The sequence below is a fragment of the Homalodisca vitripennis genome, chromosome 2 (assembly GCF_021130785.1).
Source record: "Homalodisca vitripennis isolate AUS2020 chromosome 2, UT_GWSS_2.1, whole genome shotgun sequence".
Taxonomy (NCBI): domain Eukaryota; kingdom Metazoa; phylum Arthropoda; class Insecta; order Hemiptera; family Cicadellidae; genus Homalodisca; species Homalodisca vitripennis.
In genome coordinates, this window is record NC_060208.1 from 14,597,144 (window position 1) to 14,619,864 (window position 22,721).

Here is a 22,721-nt window from a genome sequence, read left to right on the forward strand (position 1 = left end):
TTACTTAAAAACAAAATAATAAGTCAAACATAATTTAAATAATTCTGTAGAACCTTATGTCTGAGTTTATAATTTATTAATGGCAACTTGGTATAAAATAATGGGAATGTATGTTACTTATCCTAGGATGCTAAAATATTTTGAAGATAAACACAGTTCTTATGTTAGGAAACATTAGGTACCAGAGCATAAAATATTATTTTTAGCTAAAATAGTTTCTTTCAATAACTATAACTTGATATAGAGTTAAAAAAAATGTTCTTTGTAAAACACATTTCACTTTAATCTAAGTTGCACGTCATTGATGAAACTAAGTATAACATATTGAACTGGGTTAACATTGAAGAGGAGACACATTCAATGATATGACAAAGAAATCCATAAAAATAACATTTAATTATATAATCGTATACAACATGTTGATTACAAGTAAAAGTTCAATAGCAAAATCTCGGCAAATATTTTTAGTGCTCCTCCAAAACGTTCCTGGGCACCTGAAAAAATAAAAAGACACATACAAATCAGTTTCAAAATTATATTGTAATAATTTTGAGTTATGTTGGTTGTAAGCAGAGTTATGATCATTTGCCATCGTTGTATTATGGGGGTAGGTACGCCCATCTCCTGTAAATCTAGGCATTGTCTAAATTTATTATAATTTAATAAATGAAATGATTTCTTAAATATTTTTAAGTAAATACAATTCTTTGTGAATTCACTATTCAACATGTTATTTGCAGGTGTTTTGTTGGGTAACTAACAACAACTTTGTAGTTTGTTGGGCCTCCATGTTAAAACACTGTCACGCATAATATTGTATTTTGCTTTGAACTTTAAGTTTTTTTTTGTTTTCAAATATTCAGAATTATAAAAAAAATAAACTATGGGTGCAAAGTTTCAAGTTAGTAACACTGTTGAGAAAAATACAGTACAGTATCAATAACTACAAATATTAATTTTTACTTTCAGCCACATATAAAACCTTTCCAACATTAGACATCAAATCAGACCTTAACATCAACTTAAGTTCAAACACTCCAACCCTATTCCAAAAAGTTCCGAATCCTTGTGGTTAACAAAGGAGTTTAAATCAAACATACGCATTAATCAGCTGTAAGTTGAAAGCCCAGCACTCAGATCTTACACAAGGACAGGGAGTTGGAATAACAGGCTCGACCATGTGACAGTACTCCTGATTAGATAACACTTTTATCTGTGTCCCCGATAAGAAATACCTAGAGTAAGTAATGTCTAGCTCATCGTCTTTAGTTATATGCAGGAGCTTGTTCTAGTCTAACCTAACAGTGAATCTTCATTGAAATATTGCGATTTTGTATTTACAGACCGTTGTTCACGGTATTCAATACCGTCGCATAAGCAAAGTTTCATGCCAAATTTCAACACACTAGGTAATCTCGTCCGAACAAACAAAATCGGATTTCGCTATAAGCAAATGGCGGGACACTATAAAACGCTGAACCTAAAAAGTACAACACCCATTGTAAACACTGAAGATCATAACAAGAATTATATACTGTGTCTGTGGCTCGTTTAATGTTAGTCAGATAGGACTGCTCACGTAATTAATCATGATTTTAAGTACTGTAACTCGACTGAAATGTTAGTTAATTTAGTTTTAATAGATACAATATAATGTGTTTTTCAGTCAGAAACGCAACCGGAACCCATATACGAGAAACCGTCTATATTTGTTCACGTATTTTGCAAGTACAGCAAACTTAATGTGGCACACATTTCATAAATCATTATTTCTCATTTATTATAAATATGATACAAATCGATTTAATATACAATAACATATGCTACTTTTACACCTTTCCTTTTTATATTTATTTATTTAAAGGAGAAGCCGATTCCCTTGTATGCCTTATTCTGTCCGCCCTCATGGGCCACTGGCCTGTGTGAGAATCTTATCAAACACAATAAGGGGGAGAGTCGATACAGTACAAGGTCGATTGTACTGATAAAAAGTGCAAGGGTCGCAGACAGGATTAGAACCTGCACTACCTCTAACTCAGACTCAAGCTCCAACGTCCTAGACCGCTCGGCCATCCGCACTCCCAAATAAATGTTAATGTTAAGATAATTAACTGTATTGTTACTTAATTTTGTTTAAGTTACATTATTTTTGTGTTCATCCACCTCATCACCACATTATTAATTGTTATCAACTTAATTTAATATATAATAATGATTAAAACCTAAATTTACATCCCCTCACAATTTCGTAAGTTATTTTAACTAAATTAATAGTTCCTATTTAATATTTTACTACCAAAATTCTCTTCGATCAATATAGTGGTGACTCTTAAGAAGAAGAGATTACTAGCAAGAAGCCTGTGATCAAAAATATTGTTGAAAATGACTCAATGACTCAAAATTTGTTTTATTCTCCTTAAAACTAGTGTTTGGACACCAGTAGTCCAACTTTTATTAGGATGCAAGAGTTAAAGTCAGTATTTCCGTTTTTAAAGTCCTTTTAATAAATTATTAGTTAATTAATAGATTATTAGTTGGCAAGACTCAACTTTTACAACTTCGTTAAAACTCCACACCCATAGACTTTGAACTTTTCTGATTCTAAGTTTTCAAGAAGGTTATCAATGTTCAACCCAAATTTTACTTTTGAAGAGTTAAATTTTTATTCATCACTTTTCTAATTTATTAAAATTCTGAATATTTCCCCTTTTGATGAACGTTAATATTTATAAGAGTATAAAAAATTATAGCCGGCACGACCATTACTTCCCATGTGTAAAGATGTAAAAAAAACTGAAAAAATTCGAATTATCTTTATTAATTAGTTGTCGAAAATAAAATTGAAAGAAACTATTCACCGATCATTGTAAAGAAAACAAAACCAAAGCAGTATCTATTTATTTCTTTAGCTTATATATTAATATATAAATAATTAGACATCAGCCCAAAATCTACTCTTTTTCACTTAAATGCGTCAACCACTCATGAGATTGACGTGACGATTGAACTATTTCTATTACTGAATTACATTATAAAATTAATTAGTTACAGCATAAAAAAATCCTAGATAATGTCTTAACAACTATAAAACATCTTTCGGATATGATTGTTAGGTTATTTCATGGATAGCACAATATCTCGTATACTAAAAAACACATGAGAAATTAATTGACCTTATGGGTTGGTTGATCTTTGCCCACAATATTTGACATCAGCTATAGATGTCAATGGTAATTTGGAGAACAGTTTGTTACAAATATACGTACATTCCAATCGGTTTCTGGCTAAATCAGAACTATGTAAAAATCAGCGATGAATTCGCAATTTGATGTCAGTCTTGTGATCTAGTTAAACCTATCAGTAAAGTAAGCTTGAGTGGTTGACAAAAATGTTAATAAACGTTTTATTTATAACTAAAATACACCTCTAATATGGCCTTCTATGAAATAATTTACCTCAGTATTTACGAGGTGGGGGTCCTCCATATCCAGGTGGAGGAGGTGGCCAAGGTCCAGGAGGTGGAGGAGGACCGTACCCTGGCGGAGGTGGCCTGTACCCTGGCGGTGGAGGTGGTCCGTACCCAGGAGGTGGAGGTGGTCCGTACCCAGGAGGGGGAGGTGGTCCGTACCCAGGAGGTGGAGGTGGTCCGTACCCAGGAGGTGGAGGTGGTCCGTACCCGGGTGGAGGGGGTGGTGGTGGACCACAGCACTGGTCTGGGGGTGGTGGAGGCCTACATTCCATACAGCAGCAGTCATGAGGATGATGGTGATGATGATGATCGTGATGGTTTCCCATCTCGTAATGTAGTAAGATATCTCCTTGACTAACTTCGTTGAGATAAGATATGAGCCTTCGATGTGTCAGCCTTATCTGGTAACCACTCGATATTTACTAGGTTTCACAATAACCACTGATGTGATTTCTATTATAAGGAACGTGGCGATGAAAGTTATTGTGTGCACGAACTTCCTTTCCTTACGGTTATACTGGCCGCGATAAACGCTCTTGAGTGCATAGATTTTTTGAGCACGACTAACAATTTAAATCTCACAATAAAGCGTATTTAACATTTAAAAAAATCGAGATTTATCTTTTTTAAATCTCAGAGTCACAGTCTTGTAAGAAACTTTCCTGAAGACAGACAATGTAGAAGAACCGTTTTTAATTTAACCGTGACATTTAAAGTGCGAAATTTGGGCAATTTTTTTACTCAGATGAGACGTGGAGTTCCTTTCTCTCTCTTTCTCTTTCATCAAGGTCTGCCTTTCTTCCAGCGTGCGATGGTGGTGTAATGGTCAGCATAGTTGCCTTCCAAGCAGTTGATCCGGGTTCGATTCCCGGCCATCGCACTTACTTTTTGCTTCTCTTCATTTACTTGAAAATTTTGCTTTAATTCCTGCTTAAATATGTTGGCGAAAATAGGTGACAGTGCAGCAGCCAGTACCATTTATCACACACTGAGTGCATAGTTCTAACAGTTCCATAATTACTGGTAAGTGAAGTGTAGTTCTTTCATGTATGTTTGGTCTTCATTGAGGTGTGATTCAATAATTTCAAGATTTTCTGGAACTGGAACATACCTTTTTGAATAGACTTTTAACGTCAAAATGTACTAGCATGTCAGTTTCAGTCAACTTCAATGATTTTGACTACTTACAAATTCCCTAGAATTTGGATAAAAGAGTGAGTTTTCCTACCAATGGTGTTAAAATATCTAGAAGGACTTAAACTTTCTTAAATTCCTCTTTTATTCCATGTATATCTGAGCATAATCTCTTTTCTCTATCAAATAATGAGTAGGCCACTCCTTCTTTGCCATATTTTTGTGGTTTTACTGATAATTTAAATATTTTTCTGTGTATGTTTTCTTTCAAAACACCGTAGTCTTAAGGACATCCCTACCTCTTAATACACACACATCGAAAAAAAGTTTATCTTTTTGGACTTCCACTTCTATTGTTAGGCGGATGGAAGGAGAAATACTATTAATATGATTCAAAAACTCAGTCAGTTTAGTGTCTCAATGAGGAAAAAACAACAAAGGTATCATCCACATACCTCCACCAAATCTTCGGTTTGAAATGAGCTAAACCCAAGGCTTTTTGCTCATATTCCTCCATGAATATATTGGCGAAAATAGGAGACAGTGGAGAATCCATTGCTATGCCTTCATCTTGACGGTAAATTTGAGTCTCTAACTCAAAATAATTGCATTTAGTGCATAATTCTAACAGAGTTCCATAATTACTGGCACGGGAAGTTCAGTCCTATCATTTAATGTTTGAGCTTTTTTGAGAAGTGATTAAATTATTTTCGAAAGTTTCTGGAACTATTACATTTGTGAATAGACTTTAAACGTCGAAACTTACTAGTTTGTCAGTCAACTCAATGGATATTGACTTCTCTACAAAATCCCTAGAACCCTCAATAATAGAATCAGTTTTTTCTACCAATGGCGTTAAAACATAAAAAAAGACTTTATACAATTTCCTGCAAGATGAATCATGACGATTTGTTGGTCGGAGAGGGATGTTAGCTAGGTTTGTGGATTGTGGGAAGGCCATGCATATGGGGGAATCTTGAAATAGTGAGTAGTTTAATTAGATCTTAATTTATCAGATAAATATTCTCTGTGTTTTCTTAAGGTGTTCACTTCTTTACGTTCAAAAGGAATCAGTTGGGTGTTTATTTGAACCTGCTGTGGAGATGTAGTGTGCATCTCGAAACGTAAAAACTCTAAACAATGAATGGCACATGTATGGAAAACTTTTGAAATATTGTGTCACGTTACTATCGGATTCCATTCAGGTTAATGAACCTTATAATAATGTATTTGCTCTGAATTGAGCAATTCACAGACATAATAATTGTCTGGTTTAGGTCTCTTTACGATATCAATTGCTAAATATTTTATATGCGTGGATTTGTCAAACAGTCACCGAAAAGTTCAGACAAAGAATCTGAATTTTCCTAGTGAGCTTTGTGTAACCCTACAATCTTAGCTTACATGGTTTACGTCTCCTGCTGACCCATTCCAGAGGGCAATGACAACCATGGTTGTTCCCATTAGGCTACTCTATTTCTAGTTCTCCTCTACAAACAGAAGACACAAACATTACAATCAGGCGGCAAAGGTAAAGGAAAATCGTCTATAAATAGAAGAAACAATTAAGGGCCAATCACCGATCCCTGAGGAATAAATTAATACGCGAGGATCTAATTACCAAGACACGTGGTAGCTCATCTCGAGAGCTTGGTTGTGGTTTTACAAAGTATATTTTCTTTAACGGGTTTTCTTCCCCGAAGTTAAGATCTTATCCAAGAATGTGGAACATTTATAATGCCAAAATTTTAGGACGAAGTCATGGTACTTCAGGTACCTGACATATTTTGATTTACGCTTGACGTAAGGGAATAAATTACATTAACATTCCTTTTCCCTCTCGAAATGCGAACTGTGATGGATAAATAGTTTAATTTTTATTAAAGAAAGTTATGTATTGTAAAATATCACAAAATCTTTAGCCCTCACTTACGGGCTGGTGTTGTGGGGAGCTTGTGCAAACAATCAAGAGTGTTCAAGCTGCAAAAACAAGCGATCCGCATTATCGCTAAGTTGAAATTTAGAGAGACGTGCAAGGAAGCCTTCAAAAATTTGCAACTGTTGACGCTGCCCAGTCTCTACATCTTGGAAACAACTCTGTTTTTGTATGTCTAAATGTGCCATGACGAATGGCCGAGACATACATATGTATGAGACTAGAGGCAGAGATAACTACCGAACTGGTAGACACAGAAACGGTGGTTTATGAACGCTTGCCTTCACAGGCAGGTGTTCAATTCGTCAATAAGTTACCAGATTCAATTAAAAACACTTCAACACTCAAAGTGTTAAAAAACTCGTTTGAAACGCTTTTTAGTGTCAAAAACATTTTATAATGTTGACGAGTTCTTTGCTTATGATTGGGAGACCACCAATTAAAAAGACTGACAAAATTCGTCGCTGGAAGTGGGGAATAATTGGTGAATGAATGGATGTGGGTACGTTTGCAAAATTGTATGTTTGAATGAGATTTCTTGTGGTGTGTTTGACAAAAATTTTAGCCAGTAAAAAGTAAAAATATGACATTTTCCATGCGTTGTATAATGTTCCGGCAATAAAAAACTGATTTGATTTGATTTGACTTTTAAAATATGGTCAAGGGTTCATTCTAAAGCTTTTGATCGACCAGTTAGTTACTTCATATTATTGGAAGTTAATTTAAGACGGATGAAAGATTTTAGAAAAAGTCTAGATTATAATTTTGAATCTAAAATTAAGAATTTTAATGACATGGTTATAACAGATCAAATGATGCATTCATAATGCAAAAACTTAGGTTATTTATAAATTTAAAACTATTTTATGAAACAAACATCCAGGCTTTGAAACTTATAGATGACGACAAATCAAGTCATTATTATTACAAAAACAGAGCATTCATATCGAGTAGATAGAAAGAAAGTTAAAATGTAGACCAACGAGGACATAGCCTTCTCACAAAGGCTGGGTAGCACAGAAAAGAAGAATACCCAACAACGAAACTCGTTTTCAAGTCGGCCAAATATAATTCAGCCGCCACTCAAACAGCTGATAGGACATCAGCTGATCAAAGGGGCAATAAATAAAGCGAATCAGCTGTTGTCAGCAGGGAGCCAACAATGTCTGCTTTATTTATGTGTCCGTTGCCATGGGAACGCGCATGGTAATGATAGTGTGTGGTACATCACCTTGTATGTTCCAGCGCAGCGCACCATTCTTGTACTGCTCAAATACGGTTCGACCAGGCCGGCTTCTTTGTTACAAAATAATGGTGTCAAACTCTCTCCCACTCACATTCTACACATTTTGCTCGTTATATAAATAAACCTTTAATAGAGTACAATTACTACAAATTATTCGATTTTAAAACACTCATTTTTAGAACTCAATTACGTTTTTATACTACATTTCCTACACACACCAATCTTATACTGGATACGGAATGTAATATTTGAATTAAATTTATAACTTCAAGATTAAGTCAAAATTTAAATTTATACTTAAATTTCGGTCAGACCAACCCAGTTATGGGCAAACGGAGTTTTTTGTCTGCCTCACAAATGGCTTTCGTCATGCCTAAATGACAGAGAGCAGATTGTACTGATCGTGAATACCCTGTCAGGCAAAGTTAAAATATCCCTATGGAGTCCCACAGGGATCAATTCTAGGACCAATATTATTTCTTATCTACGACAACAGACTGAATTCATCAATTTGTAATGGAAAGGTGATTCAGTATGCTGACGATACCAAGTCAAAAACTTAACGAGATCCTGGTATAAAAGGCTTTGAAGAACTAAATGCATGCATTGAATATTTTTCAAAAATAAATTTGAAAACAAATAATGTTAAAAGACAAGCGTGATTCTGTATTCAACAACATGAAAACGAAATCCGACCAATCGATGAAGCTATTAATTGAAAAGAAGGCCAAGTTTCTTGGGATGCACCTTAATCGAGGGCTGACATAGAACGATCACATCTATATTGTCTGTTCAAAGGTTAATTCAGGCATTTATGTCTTATGCAATTTGGCAACATTGTGTTCCTTGGATATTTTTAAGACAGCTTACTTTGGCCTAATACATCCACATTTAGATTATGGTCTGAAATTGTGGGTGACTATGTACAAATGTAATAATGTTTTTAGAACGCAAAATAAAGCTGCCAGAATCATTTACAAATTAAACAACGGGAGTCGTGTAAAGTAGCCTTCGGGGAGCTTAAATTTCTGACTTTGCCGAGCCTCTGTATTCTCGACGTCGTGCTTTACTGCCGATTCAAGTGTGTCTCACTTCGGGGTAGCGACGTACACCAATACGGAACTAGAGGCCGGGACAACCTTCGTATGGCACAGTACATAACTGCTGCTTTTGAATACTTTCCATCTCAAGTTGGTGTAAGGTTAATCAATAAGCTACCTGAAGAGATCGGACGTGTCAATGACCCCAAACAATTTAAATCTCGTCTAAAACACTTCCTAGTGTCTAGGGCATTTTACTCAGTTAACGAGTTTGCGATGGGCAGCTGGGATAGTCTTCAGTAACAATTTAAAAACATTTTTTTCTGACTATCCTTCTGATATCCAAAGAAAGTCGGCCACAATCGAGGAACATACAACAGGTTGCACGTGACCAAAATGTAATTTTAAATTGATATTTATTTATTTAAAATTATATTGTATATTAAGAGATTAGGCCTATAATTTATTTTTATATGGCGCTTGCAATGCAATTAGTGTTAATTAAATGTTAGTGTTGAATAAAGAATATTATTATTATGTTACAAATACTAGTCCTCCGGAGACCTGTACTTATCAGAAAGAAAGTGTTTCAAACAGAAACTCCTCTTAAGCCTTTAATATACTTAAAATATTTGTAGTTGACTTATAATAATTTGATTATGTTACGTAAATTAAGGTTTAAGTTTGTATTAATCGTAAGCGTAGATTGTACACAGGTCTTCGTTCTATTGTATTGTAATTTAACTGGCTTTAAAGTCGCTTATTCTGTTTCATAATAATTTACAACTTTATTGTTTAAATGGAAAAATTGGATCTGAAACCTGAAAACGTTATATTACATTGGTAAAAAACGATTATGGATTTATATTTAAACTCTTTATAGTTTTACCTTACAAAATTTAACACCAAATATAAAAATTAGCAGGATATGTTATTGGTGAATTGCTAGGCGAATTGTTATTCCACTTGCTAGGCGATACACACTAATCATACATAAAGTTCTTCATTTCTACATAACTACAAAAAGAATATTACACTATCGATAATTTACTGATGGCAGTTATTGGATACAAACCGATAACTGGAGGGAACTAAAATTGCGTCAGTTGTATTGCAGGCACACGCCATCTACCAAAGAAAATGTGATTTTTAATAACCCTAATTCGACTAACACCACTGCATACATGATTTTGTATCTAAAAAGTAAATTACTGTTGTTAACATCTTTGAATGACAACTGCAGATACATCGGATGTTCACCAAAAGTCGTTTAAATTACATTTGGTTTATGTTTGCCATTGTAAAATTAACTCTGTCCAATGACTTTGCAACATTGATTTGCCACTCTGCTTTAAAATAGGACTCTAAATTAAACTGAACTATTAATTATTATTAGAATAATATTTCGCAATGATGACGAGTTTGATGCATAGCAAGTGATGTATCACTTGATGATAAGTGTTTTGAAAGAAATATATCAGCCATCAGGGTAAAAGCCATCACACTCCTAAACTGAAATGATTCCAAATCGTGTGTACTGCATCACAGCATCAGTTTGTAATAGACGTGATTATGTATACAACGATTAGACTGCAAGCTTTGAATTCTAAAAAAGTGTATGCTATTGTATACGTATCGCATGAAATATCTCTTTTTAAGTGGGCTCTTATACAAAGCAGTTTTAAACTATAAAAAAAATGTAAACTCTTATGTCTCAGTTAAGAATAATATGTTTCACTATATCTTGCACTAGGTGTAATGGAAAAGAGGAAAATTCTGAAGGAAGAAAATGATACTATCCTACTTTCCTTCCTCTCTACCTCCCTCCCTATCTCCCCCTCTTACTCCCCTCCCTCTCTCCCCTCATACTCCCCTCCCTCTCCCCCCTCCCACCCTCCCTCCCTCCCTCCATCTCTCCTTCTCTTACTCCCTTTCTCCTTCTCTCCCCCCTCTCCCCATACCCCTCCCACTCTCCGTCTCCCTCCCCCCCTCTCCCTCCCTCCCACCCCTTTTCACTCCCTTTCTACTTCCTCTCTCCCTCTCATTCCCTCCCTCTCTCCCCCAATCTCCCTCTCCTTCTCCCTCCATACCTCCATACCTCCCTCTCTCTTTCTCTCACTCTCTCTCTTCCTCTCTGTTACCGGTAGACGATACAAGACAATTTATAGGAGACAAGTAAGGACTCCGTGCTGTAACGGTAGCATTCTTATCTGACAAATGAGAGATTCTGCTAGATTAGTGTGCGCGCGCGCGTTTGTGTGTGTGTGAATTATATTGAGGACCTCCAGAGAAGAGGTTATCCTTCAGGAACTGTGCCAGTGAGCTTCCGTACATTCAGAGAAGAGCGTGCTCGCGGATGGTCACACACGTTGTGGTCACCGACGACCAAGAATTTCATCATCTTATTCTAGTTGGATTCCTAATACTGATTCGGCCAAGCAGATCTGGGAGTAAGAAACAATATAGGAACAGAATATCCTGGAAGAGATGGAGGTAGGTTTTAAAGTACTGTTATATTCGTATCATTCGCCGTAACCCGATTTGTCAATGGCGCAGTGTAGCGGGTACGGCGTTTATTGCAAGACATCAGAATCAAGCAACGTCGAGCGAGGTTGTTGCGTGGATGGGTGATCGTTGAGTGGTCTGTCTTTGTTCGGAAGTCACCTCTAAGCCGTTGGTCCCGAGGTTAAGTGTTAGAGTGGGCTTCTTAGCCCTAAATTCGCGTGGTAAAATAAGACATTATTTGACATTGACTTTGACCTATATATACGTGATGGAGGATTATCCTTGAACCTTTTCAAGCGTCTCCTTCCAATATTATTTGTGGGCGACCGTACAAAGTGTAGAGCACAAGATGTAAGCTAATTAAGGAAGACAGCAAGTTTTCAGGGATTATGGGTTATTGGACTTTCTGTATCAAAGTTCCAAATTTGGAAGTGCCCGTTCCAAGTAAAGAAGGGCCCCTTTACCGAGAAATAACGCCACTAACCCCGAGAAATTCGCGAGAACAACATCATCAATGATAGTTTAGTGAATGGAGACATTTTCCAGCAAATTCTAATCCAGCAAATTTTGCATAAGATCAAAGACGTGTTGTTTCTTTCTCATATTATATTCTGGTTCTTTTGACTACTTGATCATCAAGGAGAAGTGGGTGATAATTATAGTGTTTACTTCTGTCATTTATATGTAAGTAAAAAATGATGGGCTCTACGAGAGAAGAGCCCAAATATGAAAATGAAGTGAACCTAGACTAAATACTACAACCTAGGTTAGGCAGTGAAGATACCATTGCTTCATATAATTTTTGGAAATTTGGCAATAATATAAGTACTTGGTCTATATCGCGCTTCGGATGAGTCGAGTAGGATGACGTAATCTTAGCAACATACAATGCTGAACAATAATACAAGTACTTGGTCTATATCGCGCTTCGGATGAGTCGAGTAGGATGACGTAATCTTAGCAACATACAATGCTGAACAATAATACAAGTACTTGGTCTATATCGCGCTTCGGATGAGTCGAGTAGGATGACGTAATCTTAGCAACATACAATGCTGAACAATAATACAAGTACTTGGTCTATATCGCGCTTCGGATGAGTCGAGTAGGATGACGTAATCTTAGCAACATACAATGCTGAACAATAATACAAGTACTTGGTCTATATCGCGCTTCGGATGAGTCGAGTAGGATGACGTAATCTTAGCAACATACAATGCTGAACCATAATACAAGTACTTGGTCTATATCGCGCTTCGGATGAGTCGAGTAGGATGACGTAATCTTAGCAACATACAATGCTGAACAATAATACAAGTACTTGGTCTATATCGCGCTTCGGATGAGTCGAGTAGGATGACGTAATCTTAGCAACATACAATGCTGAACAATAATACAAGTACTTGGTCTATATCGCGCTTCGGATGAGTCGAGTAGGATGACGTAATCTTAGCAACATACAATGCTGAACAATAATACAAGTACTTGGTCTATATCGCGCTTCGGATGAGTCGAGTAGGATGACGAAATCTTAGCAACATACAATGCTGAACAATAATACAAGTACTTGGTCAATATCGCGCTTCGGATGAGTCGAGTAGGATGACGAAATCTTAGCAACATACAATGCTGAACAATAATACAAGTACTTGGTCTATATCGCGCTTCGGATGAGTCGAGTAGGATGACGTAATCTTAGCAACATACAATGCTGAACAATAATACAAGTACTTGGTCTATATCGCGCTTCGGATGAGTCGAGTAGGATGACGTAATCTTAGCAACATACAATGCTGAACAATAATTCAAGTACTTGGTCTATATCGCGCTTCGGAAGAGTCGAGTAGGATGACGTAATCTTAGCAACATACAATGCTGAACCATAATTACTTGGTCTATATCGCGCTTCGGATGAGTCGAGTAGGATGACGTAATCTTAGCAACATACAATGCTGAACAATAATACAAGTACTTGGTCTATATCGCGCTTCGGATGAGTCGAGTAGGATGACGTAATCTTAGCAACATACAATGCTGAACAATAATACAATTACTTGGTCTCTATCGCGCTTCGGAAGAGTCGAGTTCGATAACGTAATCTTAGCAAGATAAATTGAAAAACCTCGGTAAGAATAGGAAGAATAAAAATTAATAGATCAGAAAGTGATTATCACACAAGGAAATAGAAGACAGTGCAAGAATTTCCAGAGATTGCTTTATGACTGATTGAAGATGACTGGATATGATTCAAATCCAACAGAGTGATTGATTCTTTTTACTCTCTACACAAGCTCTGCATAACGTGCGATCTGCTTAAACTTTTCTCTTTTGGCCTTCATTTGTGTTTAAAGGGATTTCTTCTACGATGTTTGGCTGACAGAGCAAGAGAACTAACTCTTGTAAGACGTCTTCTCTGCTCGCCAGGTAACAGATCTCCATTGTCAGAATGCTACCTACCGCTCTTTCTACCGCAGTTTTTGTTTCAAGCGGGCGAGACTGTCCTTCAATAACGATAACGGATTATGGATGAGAGTGTAGCTATACGTACTGTAGGGAATTTATAGCATGACCGGTGGGATGCGCGTGAGGAGTGCAGGAGGTGAGCCCGAGGGGGCACAATCTAGAGTAGGGGAGTGAATACGGTGCTACTACCCCTACTGAGAGTTTTCGGCTCCCGGCTCGTAGTGGTGGCGGGAGCCGAATATTGTAGTGTTTGCCAACATTTCTAGACCCTTATGTTCTTACCACGGTGGTCTTTTATGATGAGCAATTTAGTATAGGAGACCTTGAGAATATTTGGACATTTCTAGACTCTTTGTAGTTACGGCGACGAACTTTTATGATGGGGAATTCATAATTCATAAAATGGTAAACATTTGCAATCACTTCTCTTGTTTGGCCGTGTATAACCTTTCTACCTCCAATTTTACTTTTTACATTACGATCCATCATAAACTCTTTACTTAAAATGTAATGAGCACAACGAAATTAATTCACAAATTGTATTACAACTCGTGAATTGGCACAAGCGAATGTTTTTTAGGGCGGCACGTATAGAAGACTGGTAACCGAAGTTCACAAGGCTGAATACGGCAACAGACTGAGCCGCTCCACCCCCCACCACTTTAGTTCCGTCTTTGCCTACGGCGCATCTCGAAGTCACCGGTCATGCTACAAATTCCCTACTATACAAAAGTCACTGTCCGACTGACATAAAAATCAAAGGAACACTCGAACGTTTCGACTTGAGATACATCTAGACAACAAAAATGTAATCTAGATGAAAATGAGTTATGGATTCACAGGTGTACAAATTGTTTCTTCGCGCGCTAACCTATTTTTAAAATGGACCAATTATCATAGGGCTCCGCCAAATTATATAAGTACTTCCTCAAAGACTACTTCGGGCTTAGTACTCCTCCAGTATAGCCAAAAATAGTTTAAGTGTTACTGAAATTTTTAGAGCTTGAATGAATATTATGGATTGTTGCAGAGACATTTGTGTATTTCGTTTGTACTTATAAAAACTTATTCTCCGACTTCAGGGAATCTAAACATTGCTCTTTAAACTTAAAATCCAATTAATCTGGAGTGGATCTCGAAATTGAAATATATTCCAATAATTATCACTTACTTAAAGAGTGTTTATTATGGCGTTTAAAAAGGATATGGCCATGTCAACCTGTTATTCAATAGAACATCGCGTGGAAAGCCGCTGGTTACTGCTAGTAAGATAGATTCAAATAAAGCTTAAGCCTTTACCCGAGGCGTTCGAGACTCCCAAACACTAAGTAGAATACAAACTACAGATCTAATACACAGTATATAGAAGCTTATAAATGTAAGCAATGGTGTTAAAGTGTTCAACAATTTTGTAAATACTCTTCTCATGTAGAGCTTACCACTACATTCTCAAACCGTCCAATAATTATAAATCGTTATATATAATATTATTAAAGCCGTATTTTTACACTTTAAAATTGTGTTGATTTATAGTAAACATTATTTAAATTATTGATAAGCATAACACACGATAAAATAATTAATGCAGCGTAAATAGAATATTATATATGGCGATTTGCCTTTTTTGATGAAGAAACAATAATAATAATTGAAATTAAATACCTGGAATATAGCATTCAGCACAATTTTAATAGCCGGATGAAGATAACAAACACGTGACTACAAATACAACTATCTGTGACAGCAAAAACCAGTCTATCCCGCTACTCCATCGCGGCCATCCGGGCGTAGACAAGTTTCTCAGTGTGTCCATAAATAGGAAACAATATTAAACTAATTGTCCCAATAGATTCGAAAGAAGGTTCCATGATTGCAACACTAAACTGTAAATGATTTGTTACGTGGACGAGGTGTGATACATTGAATACACCAGAACAAGTAGGCTACCCCAACGCCCAAGGCGTTCAAAGCTCGTCTCAAACGCCTTTTGGTGTCGCATGCATTTTATAATGCAGATGAGTTTTTTGAATTCGACTGGGAGACCACACAATTGGAATGACTGACTCCAATGTTTGAAGTGGGTTTCATTGGCCAGGAATGAAAGATGCGTGATTGTAAAACTGTATGTTTGAATGAGGTAATGTGGTATGAATGTTTAAAATTTTAGAATTACTCGTACAATATTGACGTTTGCTATGCAACTCATACATGTTGTCCTTGCAATAAAAGAATTTGATTTGATTTGATTTGATACCCATTGTTCTTATACCACCAACCGATCTGACACTATTGTATTACACAACATAAATATATATTTGTGCATGAGTGCGAAGTAATACATTAATGGGTACAGTTGTTTTATTTCTGGAAGGAATGTAATAAACCTGTTTCTTCATGGAAATGCAAATATTTGAAGTCAGATGAAGGAAGATGTTGTTTAGCGATAATCAATTATATGCTGCAGCTGGAAAATCTTTTAGCGTTTTACGGGATTTTACATTCGGTTACTCACGAGGAAAAATTGGGTTTGAAAATAAATAAAGCAGGTGTCTTAGAGTTATGTAGGGCATACTCGCCTTAGGGTCGCTGGGGGCTATGCCCCCAGATGGAGTGGGTTACCCAAATTCGGGTATAAGCGAAAATTGGGGATATTTTTGTTCGGGGGTAAGTTTTTCACAAGGGTTTCAGTAGATTTCAGTGTATATTTATAACTTTTTTGTGGTTGGACAGTCTTATTTTAAATTGTACAGAATTTCTAGCATTCCAGGAAGAGTGGCGGACTTTTTACACAGAGTAAATCGGAATCAGAGGGATTAGACGACCAAGTTTTGACTATCTGAAGAGTACTTGACCAAAGACAAAAATCTGTATCAACTTCTTTAATTCACCCAGGGTATAATTCGGAAATACCAAAGAGTTTTTCAAGGGTTAAAGTTACTAGGGTTAATAGAACAGGATGTTTTAAAGGGAGTTGTGTCTGTCATGAGAATAAGTATAACAACGGAATCGATATCTCGAAAGGGCTTATCATTTAAAGGGTTGAGTTTACCGGATGATTAAATCTTTACCACAGTAATAAATCTACCAGGGATAAAATTACGTCAGAGGTTTAAGTATGTCTATTGGACTTAAGTTAATTATGAAGCTATCTCGATTAAAACACTCTTTATCTGTCAGATCCATCAGATTCCAGCCAGGGGGTTGATATTATGAAGTGATTTAAATGACAAGAATGTTTAGGAAACCAAAACTATCTTTCAAGGACGTAGCCAGCGAGAGGTTCAAGGGTTCGGACCCCCCCCCCCCAATTTTCAATGGTTTCAATTGCTTTTTAGTGCACGATTATTACAATTTAAATCATTTAGTATTACTGACATGTACTGCTGAAAGATCGTTCTCAACACAGATACGGGTCAAGAACGTTTTAAGGAACAAAATGGAGCTTTACTTTCTGTCCACTTTGGGAAAATATCAGATGTCTTGACCCCCCCCCCCCCCCACAAATCTTTTCCTGGCTACATTCTTGCCTTCTTCAGTCCATGTATACTACGCATACATATGTATTTAGAGTAAAGCGGATAGTAAACTGTCATTTTTTATAGATTCAGAATGTCTGAAATTCTATAATCTCTCGGTTTCTATCTATTAATTATTTTAAAATGTTGTTTTGAGAGCGTTTCCTGGGTTATCCGTCAGAGATACAGGAAACACCCATTTGACATTATTGGAGATAACTTGATTTCCTAAGAGGCAATGATATTATATTTTAGATTCAATATAATTCGGCTATTTACCCAATAGTTCGGCTATGACCGGACACGAATCATTACTTTGAACATGAAAATCAATGGAAATTCAACTGTGCAAGAAGCGTTTCGTGGCTTAACTATAAGAGATAGGGAATACGTCACCAGATCTTTTTATATATTAGGTACTTCATCATTCACTAACAAGTTTTCGTCATGTTCGAGCTAGAATCTATAACTTTGGGCGCTATCGAGCTTTGAAAGTGGCTTTACACAGGCGAAAATGGTCCCGCCATTTTGAACTCTTTAAGAGGTTAAAAATTAAAAAATTCCGATTTTCAGACTTCCGGTTATACGGTAAAAATTACCAGCGTGCTAAATTTCTTGTTTCTAGCACTTTTGGGAGTATGTTAGAATGTTTATACCCCAGTGAGTCAGTGGTTTCACATGAGACTTTCGTCTCAAGATTTAACCCCTAAGTCGTTAAATCTTGTTTTATGGGTTGGAGATACATCTTAGTAAAAATTGTCATTTTTATTTTTAACTTATTTTTTTTGTTCCTTTTAGTTTTTTTAAGAATAATAGTACAAGAATATTTAACTCTAACAGTTAATATCATAATTATAAGGATGTATCTACATCAACATATGCACTTTAATTTTACAACGCTTTTTTGTAAGAGATTTTCACGAGCTATTATTTCTTGTACTATATATAATATATTTTTCTTAGTGACACACTAGGTATTTTGCTCTTCAAAGGCTTGTCTCAGAATCCTCTTCTTGAAAAGTGCATGGACAGCAAACACAAAATCCTAGCGAATCACTAAACAATGTGACTCATGTAGTAATGGTCATGGCTTTAAAAGTTATCCTTTTTAACGATGGAACCCCTCAATTAGGAGTTAATAAAGCAGTTTCAATAAGGGTAACATTGCAAAAATTTAAATCCAGAGAGTAAAGTAGTAATGCTTACAATTCATCAATATGAATATGCATAAAACTTCTGCTTCGAATAACTATTATCTAAGTATAAAAGTATTATTTTTTGGAATTTTGTTAATACCTACACCAAGAAATTTCACTATGCCTGATTTGGACATTTCAATCTGTTAATAAGATATCGGCTAAATAGAAAAATAATAAGCAAATGTGACTTTTTAAGAAAGCTAGGTAGAAAAAATATGTCAAAATTAGAAAGCCGAGAAAGCTATTAAGATGAGCTCGAAACAATGTCGTCAGAAGCTAACACCTGTAGCAAGAAAGCTAGAAGATCACTTCGTATGGATCTGGAATGTATTGATCTATGTTGTAATATTATAACAATGTAGTAGTCAATTAAAATGGGGCTGTTTCCCCATTGTGTGTCCGGGAATGGTTTGTATCTTATGCAGTTTATGTTTTGGTACACCTAACTTCTGAACCAATCATGTTATTTCAGTGATTTTGGTTTTACTAGCACAAAATTCGTTATATTTAAGGAGCAAGAACTAATCGTATAACTAGATAGGATTCTTGACCTCATCATTTTTAATAAAGCCACCACCATACATGTTTAAAGGACAATATCCTTATATACTTTGATAGGAATCATCCAATTCCACAACCTCAAATCGAATCAGATTTTGATTGCCGGAACATTATACAACGCATGGCAAATGTCAAATTTTCACTTTTTACTTGCTAAAATTTTTGTCCAACACACCACAAGAAATCTCATTCAAACACACAATTTTGCATTAGATTCAACTTATCCCATTAGATGCACGACGCTTGAGCCATCGTTATCTATATTAGATTAGGTATTATTAGGAAGGTTCGGTCAAGCATTTTACCTGATTTGTGAGATACCAAACATCTTTTGAGTTCAGGTGGTGTTCGTGAGACTGAGCACTGGGCAGCTTCTGTTCCTACGGTTAGGATAAGGATAAGTCTTCCATAAGCAAATGTAGATAAGCACTTCCTAAATAACACCACGGTCGGAGGTAACACAGGTTGAGCTGAAGCATGAGCCGTTAACTTGAGCGTTGGCTTGTAGTCTTCCTCTAAAGGTATCTTAATCACTCGGCCATTCTGTAGACATATCCCTCTCGCCTGCTACAAGATCTAATGACGTTACCCCTAAGTAATGAAACACTGCAGCTATTGTAACCTTATATATTTTGAATCTGGAGTCTTTCCTGATAATAGACCTACTGCGTTGGTTAGTAGGACTAAATTATTGTACGAATAGAATGCCTTAATTGCGTCACAAACAGTTACCATGTAGTTTCAAATTTAATTCAAAATTAAACTCAATTTCACACTCGTATTTTACTCTAAATCAAATACACTCTGATATCAGTGTTTGGTAGTTGCTGATCGGTTTTCGGAACATTTAGAATTCAGTCATCCCTGGAATTTCCATGAGCTTCCTAAGAACGACATGCCTAGGCCGTTAAAAATTTGAAATTTGAAGTCTCTTGAGTCAGCCAATTGTTTACTTCTTCAGTATACATAATAGAACTTTCATTTCTTTTTAGTTGTAGTAAAACTCTTCTTTTTGGATGTCGTAGAATCCATCAATATTTGAACATTTGGTTAACCAGTAGAAAAGCTGAAATAAGTAAATTTGTTTGTGACACTGGTCCAAATATGCTTTCTTTAAACTAATCACTTGGCCAATGAAGGCATATCCACCAGCTACAAACTTTTATAATTCATGAGGACCATTAGAAATCACTTGAAACTCCACGTCTTCGGCGTTGCTGTCAGGAGAATGTTCATCACCTACGGCATGGAGGTGCAGTGCACTCAGTTGTGCACCTAATGAGACAATGCGCAATGGACTGCCATTTCACCTATGTCTCTGATGGTGTCTCTGATGTCGAAACAATGTGAAGGTTCGTTTTGAGCTTCTTCGTCGCCGATTTTGTTTGGATCTTTTCAAAAGAACATAACTCCAGATTTTGGGTGTCAGGTCTGAGACAGCGTTAGGTACCAGATGCTACATAAAAGGAAGGTGAACTGGAGCTAAACTCAACATTCAAATGAAATTAAACCTTCCTACCATAGCTACGATATGTGTAGAAATTCAATGGTTGTTGTTTAAAACTCAATGCGGAATCGTTCCATCGCCATCTTGACAGCAAGCGTTCCAAGTTTTATTATTATAAACATATAATTGTTGCTAATGCTGCATACATGTTGAATTAAAACAAAATGTTATACGTGAATAGTCTATTGAAAAACAGGCATTTCTACATATATTACACTTAGTACTCGTTAATTTGTATTTGGACATCACATTGAAGAAAAGAATCTGTTCGTGATAAGAAGATGAAGCAGGAAGTATACGCACGGACAAATTATCTTACTCTGCATGTCTGGCGCTCGAAACCAGCTGGAGAAATCGTTTTCAGAAGCTTCAGCTGGTGAGCAGAGAAGCGAAAACATTGAATGGTAGGAAAGTCACTAATTTACATGGACTTACAAGTTGTATGTTTATAATAATAATGCTTTTTACATAACCTTGTTACCTTTTTTTCTTCATTATTTTTCATTGATAAAAAATAAAATCTCAAATGTGTTTATATTTTGTAATTAATTATCTGACTGATTAAGCGTAGCATTTTGAATGACCTAAAAACCACTAAATCCACTCAAATATATCACAGACTCAACTGTTTATTGCTTGTCATAAAACGTGTGTTTCGGAACCGTGAATTACAACCGTAATCATTGCAAACTTCTTAAAACCGAGGGTGAAACAGGTTACAACCTCATTTAATTTACAACTCGTTTGTAAACGTGTTAACAGCCTCCTACCGGTGTCTTGCTTAGGTCGTAAATTCGAGGGTTTGGACCGCCGCCAGCGCATCTTTGTCCGACACGACTGCCGTACTAATTTAATAAAACGAACAGCCCGTTGGATCGCGTAAATAGCGCTTCTCGTGTAGGCCTACACCGTCGTGACCGGGGGTAGCTCTAGGAGGCTGTGGTGGAAATGTCGGCGAGTCAGCTGTTTTTATTCACAACTCCAGTTTAGTCAGCTGGTGGAAGCTGTGGCGGTCGGTAGTGTCTTGGCGCGCTCTCGTTCTCTCTTTGAGGTTATGTTTCACGCGAGTTATCCATCGTATGTGTTTTATAAACAGGTGGCCTGTGCCTTTAGATTTCATTCATTGGTACGTGTAATTTTTTTTATTTTACTATTTCTTACATATAAATATTCAATATAATAATTTTCATGATAAACGTTATTGGTGTTATTGTTTTTAAATAACTTTATACATCACACATTAAACCAATTCAAAATACATAAATAATAAATAAACAAGTTTAATATATTTTCAACGCTGTTTTATTTGATTAATTTGTTTATTAAATGCTTAATATTAAAGTGATACGAACTATTCACAGAAACAAACATTTGTATCTAATTCAGACTAAATGATAAAAAATTAAATGATCAATTTTACTGTAAAATAGTTACATCTATAAATGATACTTTATGGTGTGCTATTGTCATCGTTAACACAACTTGTACAGGCTTGTGTTAATCAGTCAGATTAAGTAGTATATTGTTAATGAATAATCTTACGCGTCTTACAAGGAGGTATTGGGAGTAATCATGGAGTGTTTTTGTAAGTGCCAAGGAGTCAGTAATCGATAGAGGAATGGTAGACTTTATTACTGACGTATCATATTGAGTAGATAAGTTTTTCAAACATCTGGACATCACGTAACCTAGCCTATGGTGGGAAGGGTTGATTCATTGTGAATGCCAAGTGGGAGGTAAACACAATATACACATCTACACCTAGCGTTTACACTTCGTTAAATGCTTTCTCATTTCATATAGTAATACACTTAATACTAGTTAATCTGAGAAACATTTAGCTCGATAAGTTATTTTCCATACTCACCTTACTCAATGACAATTTACCTGACATTAGCCACAGTATTAAAATAAAATAAAATTCTTTGTCTGTGTATAAGAGTAGCCTAAATAATTAATATTTTATGGGTTTTATTTTGGGTTTCATTTATAGTTACAAAAGTTTAACTGTACAACTTTGTGAGTTAAATTAGTTACAAACTCATAAATATAAACCTGATCGTAGCAGGACTCTTGCTGATTCTACCCCTGTCTGGGTATAGTGACAATTCACCCGTCACTAAACTACAGTGATTTCCAGCTGTAT

At 36.0% G+C, this 22,721-nt stretch overlaps 1 protein-coding gene and 1 non-coding gene across 2 annotated transcripts; one reads left to right on the forward strand and one right to left on the reverse strand.

Moving 5' to 3' along the window:
• Positions 1-377: 377 nt before the first annotated feature.
• LOC124353583 (leucine-rich repeat extensin-like protein 3) lies at positions 378-4,017 on the reverse strand. Its single transcript, XM_046803487.1, has 2 exons — positions 3,456-4,017; positions 378-494 (listed from the first exon to the last, which is right to left on the reverse strand). Exon 1 carries the CDS (start codon positions 3,793-3,795, stop codon positions 3,457-3,459), a length of 339 nt encoding a protein of 112 aa, XP_046659443.1. The 5' UTR covers positions 3,796-4,017; the 3' UTR covers positions 378-494; position 3,456.
• A 260-nt stretch (positions 4,018-4,277) lies between these two features.
• Trnag-ucc lies at positions 4,278-4,349 on the forward strand. Its single transcript has one exon. It is a non-coding gene; the product is annotated as a tRNA-Gly (tRNA).
• The last annotated feature ends 18,372 nt before the right edge of the window (positions 4,350-22,721 follow it).